Genomic DNA, 10,972 nt, shown 5'->3' on the forward strand with positions numbered 1-10,972 from the left:
TGAAACCCCAGATGCAAGTATTCGTGGCCGAGCAATAGGGAATGGAACTAAGCTGCTCTTTAAAAATTCGTAGTTAATCTGTAAGAGCAAGAAATGATATTATAGAATGGGATGACGTTGGGAACCTTTCAACTGTCCCTCATGCGTCTTGAATTCTGCTTCCCTTAATGGGACACATTACCTTGAGAAACATATCATCCTAAAACAAAGCTTAGAACTCTATGATCAGAATGAAAAACGCTTATTATTTTTTTCTGCATCATGAAATGTCTTCTTTTGTGTCTCCATACTTGACAGCCTTACAGTGAGTAAGTGCAAAGCCATTTCCGAGTCTTTCATAGAGCCAAATAAATAATTTTCCTATCGGAAATATAAACCATTGTATCCGAGCAACATGGTTCCTTATTGCTGGATGCCTGTCATTCACTTTCAGCGAAGGGATCACCGGGAAAAAATGACACAGGCCTAGACCCCAGAGATGAAATCGAAGCATTTTCCTAAATAAACCCCTTTGGCACACCAATTTTCTGGATCAAAGCCAGTCTCTCAGCCTATTAGAACTGCAGTCTAAGTCTTCACACACATCCAGCATGGGACTGGGTATTTAGACAACACTCCTAAAAGCACCACAATGTATAAATTCGTGTTTCCTATTCTGCCACTTGCAGTAGCTACACAACAAAGGAAACTGTCCTATGGCAAGCATATGGGACCTCAAACCACACACCCCAGCCACAGTCATTTCCTTGGACCATGAAAAAAGAAAAAGAACTTGGAACCACAGGCGAGTCCCTCATCAAACTACAAGGACAAATGGAACTTTACACATTTCTTTTATCCATTTCAAACCATACTACAGGAAACTCCTACACTGTCCCTGTCTCTGGATAGACAGACTTTTCTCTGTCATCACACAATAAAAATCAAATCTTGAGCACAGACACTATCAAAAGTCTCTCTCACATCTTTTCAAATCCCAAGAATCACAACACAAATGCATGCACACCAATTTTTCTGCTCATCACAATAATCTCAACAATTCCAAAATGTTGTAAAGGCTATAAGACATCAGCAGCTCAATTTGTGATCCACTCAAAGGTATAACACCATCTTTGTCCAGCACAGTTTCACTTCTCAGCCTGAGTACGTGACAAGCATGAGTAGTTCTTCCAGTAAATCTTTAAGAAAACAACTCTATGAAAGCGAGCAAGGCAAGAGGTTGACATCTGCAGAAAGGAGGGGATCAAGAAAGACTCTTGATGATGATGATGGCAGCAAGGTCAAACACGGAGTTCGGGTACTTAGGAGGTAATGAATACAGAGTTGGCTCCAGCCAAAATTCCCTTTATGGCACTTGCCACAAGAACCTAATTAAACCATTCATTAAAAAACCACAAAAACTGCGAGCACACAGGAAGAACCTCCCGAGGCTTAGCACACAGCTCAGTTTAAATCTGTTATGGCAAATTTACAAGGGAAGAAGAAAATCATATTGCACAAAAGTAGGGCTGAACACTGAACAAGGAAAAGAGCAAACAATGTCTCTCCTTTTTAAAGAACCTCGACACTCAGGTCACAGCACTCTTGTCTGCAGCCCTGAACAACATCCAGGGTATTCTCTGACTCTCATAATCTGCAATAACATGTAATAAACCCCAGCTAAAACATCCTGAACATCCACCACCATCAGGCCATCCACATTTACCGGGAAGGGGAGTTGGATTTCTCTGCAAGGCTCAAGAACCTGGCATTTCAGAATATCTCAACAGGAGTAGGTACAGGGGAACGGTATCTAGGGAGTGACACGTCAAAAGAAACCACTCACACAGGAGCTCACACCAAAGGCCATGCCCACAAGTCCTCAATGTAATTTCTTTGTACAGTAAAAAAGGAAGAATGCGAGGCACCGCAAATGTGGGTCTCATATAACAACTAGGACAAATTGAATTTCTACACCATCTTTACACCTTTTTAAATTAAAAAAAAAAAAAAACAACGCAGCAAACTCCTAATCTGCCCTGTACCTACAAAAAGAGACTTTTCGCCCTGGTCAAACATTATGCCACAGGACAGTTAAAAACGCAGTCAGCCTCCTTTGAAAGAAAAGCGGCACACAAAACCTCTCAGTGTCTGAGAATAATCACTGATACGCAAAGGAAATGAGCACTACTAACTAAAATAAAATACTCTCAAGAGCATATGCGATACACAGCTCTAACAAGGATCCTGTCATCACAAACACTGCTCATCCTCCTTCAGCACATGGCTAACATTGAAGGTACATGATTCTTAAAGTTTATTTCTTAAGTTTAAAGTGATGTTACACACCGGACGACTAGTGTCGTTTCAAAACAAGGTCTATCAATTTAGGAACATGTGTCGTCGGAGAAACACCAGACCCTCCAAACAATGAAAATTCCACTGTCATGTGATCCAACACATCCATTGAGAATAGGGAATGCTGAGAGGAATGACACGTGTCAGGACAAGAAAAGAAAAAAAACGTAACCCTATAAGAACAAACCTCCAGCCAAGAGCATCCTCCCTTTTCCAATCATGCCCACCAAATTTAAGGCTGAACAGGGACCCCACGTCCACCTCCCCGCGGCAAGAAGAACCAGGCCCCAGAGTGCCGATGGACGTGTCATTACCTTCCTTCTCTGCAATTCTAACTCCGCCGTACACGGACCACGGGAAGAAAGGAGAGGGGAGAAGTGAAGGGAAGCGTCGAACAAAAAAATTGGCCCAGGTAACTCACCGAGGGAGGGGCGGAATCCGAGGGGAGGGAGCCGGCAGGGTCCTCGACCCCGAGCAGCGGCGCGGGCTCGTCGGGCGGCGGGCGGGCCGGGAGGGTGTCGCAGGAGCTGGCGGCCGAGAAGCGCAGCTGGCTCTTGCGCGAGTCGGCCGTGAGCGACACGTCGTGCGAGTAGGACTGCAGGAAGGCGCGCACGCCGTCGATGCCCACGAAGTGCGAGACGGGCACGCCGCGCAAGGCGCCGCTGTCCGGCGGCAGCAGCTGCTGGCGGTGCCAGCGGCGCAGGCGCAGCGCCAGCAGCAGCAGCAGGAAGGCCACGAAGAGGCACGACACGGCGGCCACGGCCAGCACGAGCCAGCGCGTCAGGCCGGCGGCCGGCTCGGCCGGCGCCGCCGCCTCGTCGGCCGCGCTGCCCAGCTCGGCCAGCAGCTCGGCCACGCTCTCGGCCAGCACCACGCTCAGCGTGGCCGTGGCCGACAGCGCCGGCCGCCCGTGGTCGCGCACCAGCACCACCAGGCTGTGGTGCGCCGCGTCGCGGGCCAGCGGCGAGCGCGCCGTGCGCACCTCGCCGCTGTGCAGCCCCACGCGGAACAGCCCCGGCTCCGTGGCCTTGGCCAGCTCGTACGACAGCCACGCGTTCTGCCCCGCGTCCGCGTCCACCGCCACCACCTTGGCCACCAGCGCGCCCGCCTCCGAGCGCCGCGGCGCCAGCTCCACGCCCGACCACGTCCAGACCGAGCCCGAGCCCGAGCCCGCCGCTGCGGCCGGCGGCGGGTACAGCACCTGCGGCGCGTTGTCGTTCTCGTCCACGATCTGCAGCCGCACCGACACGTTGCTGCTCAGCGCCGGCGCGCCGCCGTCCTCCGCCCGCACCCACAGCTGCAGCTCGCGCAGCTGCTCGTAGTCCAAGGAGCGCAGCGCGTACAGCGCGCCCGTCTCCGCCTGCACCGACACGTACGACGACAGCGGCGCGCCCCGCACCCGCCCCTCCGCCAGCCGGTAGCGCACGCGCGCGTTCTGCCCCCAGTCCGCGTCCGTGGCGCGCACCGTCAGCACCAGCGCGCCCGCCGCGTTGTTCTCCGCCACACGCGCGCTGTACCGCTCCTGCGCGAACACCGGCGCGTTGTCGTTCACGTCAAGCACCCGCAGAGCCAGCACCGCGCTGCTCTGCAGCGCCGGCGACCCGCCGTCGGCCGCACGCACCGTCACGTTGTACTCCGACACCTGCTCCCGGTCCAGCTCTCTCGCTGTCACCACTCTGTAGTAGTCATCAAAAGACTTCTCCAGCCGGAACGGGATGTCCTTGTCGAGCGAGCAGCGCACCTCGCCGTTGGCCCCCGAGTCCCGGTCCTGCACGTGCAGCAGGGCTACCACCGTCCCTGACGGGGAGTCCTCGGAAATTTCACTTAATGCCGACCTCACCGAAATTACCGGCGCATTATCGTTTATGTCCGTGACAGCGATCGTTACTTTGGCAGTGTCGAAATGGTCTCCTCCGTCCCGTGCCTGCACCTCCAGTTCGTAAGAGTAACCTTCCTCGAAGTCCAGGCTCCGCAACAGGGTGATTGCTCCACTCTGAGAGTCAAGATGGAAGATACTCGATGCCACGTCCGACACTTTTTTCAACGAGTATTTCACATGACCATTCAGCCCTTCGTCGGCGTCCGTGGCTGTGACAGTGACAAGGGTGGCGCCCACGGGCACGTCCTCGGGCACACGCACCGTGTACTCCGCCTGGCTGAACACGGGCGCGTTGTCGTTTGCGTCCACCACGGTCACGCGGATCCGAGCCGTGCCCGTCCGTGCCGGATCGCCGCCGTCACTCGCCCTCAGCACCAGCTCGTGAAACGCCGCCTCCTCCCGGTCCAGCGCCTTGGCCAGCACCAGCTCGGGACGCTGATCGCCGCCGGGGCCCGCCCGCACGGCCAGCGAGAAGTGCTCGTCACCGCTCAGCTCGTAGCTCTGCAGGGAATTCCGGCCCGAGTCCGGGTCATGAGCCTCGGGTAAGGGCAATCGCGAGCCCGGGGATGTCGTCTCACCTATTCTCTCTTCCAGCTCAACGTCCTTGAAGCTCGGCGCGTTGTCGTTAATATCCGTGATCTCCACCTCGATTCGGTAAACCTGCATCTGTCCCTCCACTATGAGTTCACAGCGCAGCACGCATTTCTCCACCAGCCGGCACAGCTGCTCTCTGTCGATCCTCTCCGCCGTCACTAAATGTCCCGTCTTCTCGTGCAAAGCGAAATACTGCGTACTACCTTCAGAGACAACGCGGACGCCATGATCTCGGATCTCCGGCAGCTGCAGCCCCAGGTCCTTGGCCACGTCGCCCACGAAGGAGCCCTTGGGCATCTCCTCGGGCACCGAGTAGCGCAGCTGCCCCCACGCCGCCTCCCACGCCGCCAGCAGGACGGCCCAGAGCAGAGCTCGCTGCCGCCGGCCCCAGCGCCTCCCCGCCGCGCACATCTCCGCTGCGGCACCGCTCGTTCGCTTGCAGCTGCTCGCCGCCAACCCAGACAGCTCCGGCTCCGACTCTGCTCCCAGCTTCTGCACGGTATTTCAGCCACCGGCTCCTCCGTCTTGCTATAGAATGGCTCCGCAACGCGGACACCCTCGCAGACCTCCCGGCCGCCGAGCCTGATACCGAGCGAGCGAGTGATCGAGCGGGTCCGCAGCGGGCGGGGCTGCAGCGCTCCGAGCTTCCTCTCGCTCCTCTCGGTCAACAGCGGCGCCCGCAGCCTCCTCCCGGCACTGCAGGCACCGAGCGCTGCCCGGCGCTGCCCGCCCTGCCTGCCCACGGGCAGCTCGCAGGGCGGGACATAACCGCTGAGAAAACGCCGCTTTTCGTCCAGCGCGGACCTCCTGCTTGGGCTTTTGATCTCTGGTTTCATCCTCCACCCCTGAGGACGTGACAGAAGTAGCACGCCTCCTGTGCTTATGCGATTCCTACCGCCCGAAAAAGTCTTTGATCGTATTTACATGGATGAAACTCTCTCTGAATGCGAGTCTGGGGTATCACGATATTTACTGCATACCATCAAAAGCGCAAACTCCTCAACCAATTCCAGTTTTAATACGAGTCGAGCTTGAAGAACAGCCTTTCAGCGGATCCAATACTGTTAAGGAATAGGAGAACTACTCGTGAACAGTCACACTGTTCACAATGGTCACGGAATCCAGAACTACAGGGAAGGTCGTTGCTATTTTGCGCCTGCACATCCCACACTCCTACTAAATCTGCGTTACTCCCCGTTCTCTAGTCACCACTTCACAATTTTTCATTACAATTTTACTCAATACAGGCATGACAACGCTCATTCTGATGACTTAATACTTGGAAATTAAGTGAATTATCGGCATCATGTAGATGATGATGGCAATAAGGTAAGGGACAGAGTCCTGGTACTTAGCAGGAAATAAATACAGAGTTGGCTCCACCCACAGAGAGCTTTTTTGAAATCCTAATTTAACCGGACTAGTAGCCTTCCCTCAAAAGAAGGGGTTTGGTCCACCTATCAGAAGGTAAAAACACAAAGATTCGACAAAAAGCTGTCGGGAAAGAAAACTCTCCACACCAAGCCCATCATGTACATCTCATGCTACACAATAAAAATCCACCTCCTTCGTTAATAACGCATAACAATTAGGAAAACAAAATTTTCCAAAATAAAATATTTCAGCTAAACAGAATGTGTTACGACTTTAAATGTACTTCAAAACTGCTGAAGGGGAAGAATCTCCCACTGAGCCGTCCAATCTTACAGCAGATGAGGCAGAAATTGCCCATTTGCAACACTTGGTGAAAAAAGAAGCATGATAGGGGATTATTTCGCGGTATCATGGAATAAAATATAACCACTAAGAGACTCAAGGAAGAAAAGCCTACAAGAGCTCGCTGCCACCCGCATGCCGTAATTTAAAGGCGCAGAAGGGAGGATTCTCGTTACAGACCTGAGCTGCATCCAGGTCGGCCGGCGGCTCTCCCGTCAGGGCGCTGCTGCTCGGGCTCGGCTTGTCGCAGGAACCCCCGCCCAGAAGCTCCTCCGCCGACAGGATGGGCACCGGCGGCGGCGGCGGCCAAGCGGCCTCGGGCACGGCGCGGGCCGGCGGCGCCACGCACAGGTTGTAGGAGTAGGGCAAGGTGCCCTCGCAGAAGTCGGCCGGGAAGGCGGCGCCGGCCAGCGAGAAGCGCTGCGCGCCCAGGCAGCGCAGCACGGCGGGCGGCCCGGCCCGGCGCAGCCGCGCCAGCACGGCCAGCGCCACGCTCAGCACCAAGAGCGCCGAGAGCAGCGCCAGCGCCAGCACCAGGTAGAACTGCAGCTCGGCCGCCGCCGCCTCCTCGGCGCCCGCCGGCCGCTCGCTCAGCTCCGGCAGCGCCTCCTGCAAGCTCTCGGCCAGCACCACGTGCAGCGTGGCCGTGGCCGACAGCGCCGGCTGCCCGTGGTCCTTCACCACGGCCACCACGCGCTGCTTGGCCGCGTCGCGCTCGCCCACGGCGCGCGCCGTGCGCACCTCGCCGCTGTGCAGCCCCACGCGGAACAGCGCCGGCTCCGACGCCTGCACCAGCTCGTACGACAGCCACGCGTTGCGCCCCGCGTCCGCGTCCACCGCCACCACCTTGGCCACCAGGTAGCCGGCCTCGGCCGAGCGCGGAACCACCTCGAAAGGCGTCGGCGCCGCCCCTCCCGCAGCCTCTCCTGGAGCCGCCGCGGCGGGCCAGAGCACCCTGGGCGCGTTGTCGTTGCGGTCCAGCACGAAGACGCGCACCGTGGCCGTGGAGCTGCGCGCCGGCGAGCCGCCGTCCTGCGCCCGCACGGCCACCGTGAACTCGCGGCACTGCTCGTAGTCCAAGGAGCGCTGCGCGTACAGCGCGCCGCTCCGCGCCTCCACCGACACGAGCGGCGCCGCGCCCGCCGCGCCCGCGCTGCCGCCCGCCAGCCAGTAGCTCACGCGCCCGTTGGCGCCCGCGTCCGCGTCCCGCGCCTGCACGCGCAGCACCAGCGCGCCCAGCGCGTTGTTCTCCGCCACGTACGCGCTGTACGCCGCCTCCTCGAACACCGGCGCGTTGTCGTTCACGTCCGACACCTCCAGCACCAGCTCCCTGCTGCTCCGCAGCGCCGGCCTGCCCCGGTCCCGGGCCACCACCGTCACGCGGTGCTCCGACGCCTGCTCGCGGTCGAGCGCGCCCGATGTCACCACCTTGTACGAGCCGCCCGGCGATGCCACAATCAACAGCGGCGCCTCTCCCGACAGCTCGCAGGACACCTGGCCGTTCTCGCCGGAGTCCCGGTCCCGCACTTTCAGCACGGCCACCACGGTGCCTACCGGAGCGTCCTCGGTTACGGGACTGGAGAGCGACAGAATGGTGATCTCGGGTGCATTGTCATTTTCGTCAGTGATGTCGATCTGCACTTCGCAGTCATCGGTGAGCCCGCCTCCATCCGTTGCCTCCACACCGAAGATGTATTTACTCTGGACTTCGAAATCGAGGACACCCACTGTCCTAACTTCCCCGCTCTCACTGTCGATAGTAAACAAAGCGCTGACGCCATCCGGGACGGTGCCAAAGGAGTAGGACACTCGGCCGTTGGTGCCGGCGTCAGCATCCGTGGCCCGTACCCGCAGCACCACCGACTCCACTGGCAGATTCTCTGCCACTCGCGCCTCGTAGACGCTTTTGCTGAATACGGGTGGGTTGTCGTTGGCATCTGTCACGTTGATGCGAACTTGGACAGTCCCGGACCTCGCCGGATCCCCACCATCTAACGCCATCAGCACCAGCTCAAAGGAACTCTGCTTCTCCCGGTCCAACATTCTCTCCAGAACTAGTTCCGGCTGCTTCTTTCCACCCGGCTTTTCCTTCATTGACAATGAAAAGGACGGGTTGCTCGTGAGTTGATAAGTCAGCAGCGAGTTGATTCCTGCGTCTAAATCTCGGGCCATCTCCAGCGGAAAACGAGCACCGGGAAGCGTCCATTCACCGATCTCGAGGTCCAGAGCAGACTTCCGGAAGACCGGGGAGTTGTCATTCACGTCCTCGATCGCCACCTCAATGTGGAAAACGTTCAACGGGTTGTGCACCAGCGCCTCGAAGCTGACGGTGCAGGTCGCCGACTCGCCGCACATCTCCTCCCGGTCCAGCCTCTCGTTCACGTACAGGTTCCCGTTCTCCTCATTCACCCTGAAGTATTGCTTCTCCTCGCTCAGCCGCAGCTTGCGCGCCGGCAGCTCGTCCGCGCTGAGCCCCAGGTCCCGCGCCAGCGGCCCCACGAGCGAGCCCCTGCCCAGCTCCTCGGGGATGGCGTAGCGGACCCGCTCGGCCGCCGCCCGGCACCACACGCACAGCAGCAGCAGCAGCAGCGCGGCCAGCAGCGCTCGCCCGCCGCCCGGCCCGCGCCTCTGCCGCCGCCTCACCGCCATTCTCTGCCCACTGCGCTCGCCGCGCTCCTGCCGACTGCCGCTGTGCCCTGCCTCCCTTCCAGCCGCTCTCGCCGCTGACAACAGACACCGCTGAAAGACAGACAGTCCGCTCGGGCTTCCTCTCTCGCCGCCGCCGCCGCTGCTGCTGGCGGTGCCGCTGCCGCTGTGGCCGGCGCCGGGCGAGCGAGCAGCCTGCGGGGGCAGGACGCTGCGGCGGCGGCGGCGGCGGCTCCAGCGCCGCTCGGCGGCGGCCAACAGCGACACCCGGAGGCGCCGCCGCGCCACTGCAGCCGCCGGATGGCCGCGCTCAAGGGGGCCCGGCTGGGGGCGGGGCTCGGCGGCTGCACCGGCCCCGGGGGCTCTCCCGACCGCAAACAGCCAGAGCAGAAGCTCTTCCTTCATTCCACTCCGAGGCATAGCAATCTGAGATATGTTGGCCGGTGGTGCTTTTAAGAAATTCTTTTCAGTCACATTCTACAGTCAGAAGGAAATATTCATTGCAGGGCAGTAAAAAATGGAATTCAGCCGCTCTTGGTAAAATAATTGGCCATTAACACCAGCAATAACCGATAACATAGGGAAGATTTCAAGAGCTTTTTCACATTGTCCTGAACTGTTCTTTCATTATCTGGGAAGAATTAGTTGGAGATACTGATCCACCTAAAGCAATGTAAGCATCCCCTATGCCAAGACGTCAGGATAAGATTTACTCCTTTCTTTCTGACTCACTAAACTTGCTTCATCTGCATCTACATATCTGACCATTTGACAATGGAAAGTGCAAAGCAACGCTGACTCCCTCATAGAGCCAAACAATATTTTCACTTTCCAACTTAAATTGTTCTAAAGCCCATTTAATCCACAGCTCCGACACGAGCAGGAAGACTTTCAACTAGACTTGAATGTTGGAGGCACATCTCCAAAATTTCTCTGGGCAATATCTTCCTTTTTGACACAACTCACACTAAAAAGCTTTCTCCTACTCAAAACCTCCCTGCTTTTAGTAGAAAACAACATTCTGCTGTCCTATGATCACTGGACATCGTAAAACAGCTTGTCCCATCATTCCTTTAGGCTGTTTATAAATAACTTCAAAAGCCTAAACAGAGATATCATTTCTCCTGCTTGAAGACGGAAGTTCCTTCAGTCCTTCTGCACTGCAGACACCCTCAGGCCACGTCCAGGATCCTTCTGGGAACTCTAGCATCTCCATTGGGATATTGGCTCAAGATCTGCATTCAGTCTGTACTCTCATAAGAGTTTAGAAGAGAGGAAGGACTTCCCTCAAACTGCCGGACAGTGTGCTTGTCATGCAGGGCAGGACACAATTCCAGCAGCAGCTGCCCATGGGCAGCTCATGTCCCACCTTATCACCCACCAATCACCCAAAGCACTTCTCTGCAAAGCTCTTCCCTATCCCCCACTCTCTCTTTCCACCTGGGGATTGCCCCAGCCCAGCTGCAGGACCTTGCACTTTGATCCATTTCATGACGGCTGCACGGGGCCACTTCTCCAGCCTGTCCCTGGCTGCCACCTCTGCCCTGCCGTGAATCAGCTCCAGTTGGTGTCAGCTGCAAATTGCCTGAAGGTGCCTCAATCCCTTTGGCCATGGAGGTGCTGAACAGACCTGGGCCCAGTCAGGGCCCACATGAGATCAGACACCCTGAGGCTGAGCTCATGACAACAAGCAATGCCAGAGTCAGAAACACATGGAAATGGACAGATGCAAGAACATTTTCTAGGCCTGCCTTGCTCTACAGAAGTGACTCAAATCACACTGGACTCCAGCAGGCACAG

At 57.2% G+C, this 10,972-nt stretch overlaps 2 protein-coding genes across 2 annotated transcripts; both read right to left on the minus strand.

Moving 5' to 3' along the window:
• Positions 1 to 2,057: 2,057 nt before the first annotated feature.
• Positions 2,058 to 5,221, minus strand: LOC311159455 (protocadherin gamma-A10-like; the record flags this gene model as incomplete). The annotated part of the gene is made up of 2 exons (XM_084215550.1): positions 2,058 to 2,093; positions 2,759 to 5,221. 2 exons carry the CDS (start codon positions 5,219 to 5,221, stop codon positions 2,058 to 2,060), a joined length of 2,499 nt encoding a protein of 832 aa, XP_084071676.1.
• A 117-nt stretch (positions 5,222 to 5,338) lies between these two features.
• LOC311159456 (protocadherin gamma-B5-like) lies at positions 5,339 to 9,979 on the minus strand (the record flags this gene model as incomplete). The annotated part of the gene is made up of 3 exons (XM_084215551.1): positions 5,339 to 5,655; positions 6,658 to 9,649; positions 9,905 to 9,979. 3 exons carry the CDS (start codon positions 9,977 to 9,979, stop codon positions 5,339 to 5,341), a joined length of 3,384 nt encoding a protein of 1,127 aa, XP_084071677.1.
• Positions 9,980 to 10,972: the final 993 nt, after the last annotated feature.

This window comes from Fringilla coelebs (genome assembly GCF_963513975.1).
Source record: "Fringilla coelebs genome assembly, chromosome: 15".
NCBI classification, from domain to species: domain Eukaryota; kingdom Metazoa; phylum Chordata; class Aves; order Passeriformes; family Fringillidae; genus Fringilla; species Fringilla coelebs.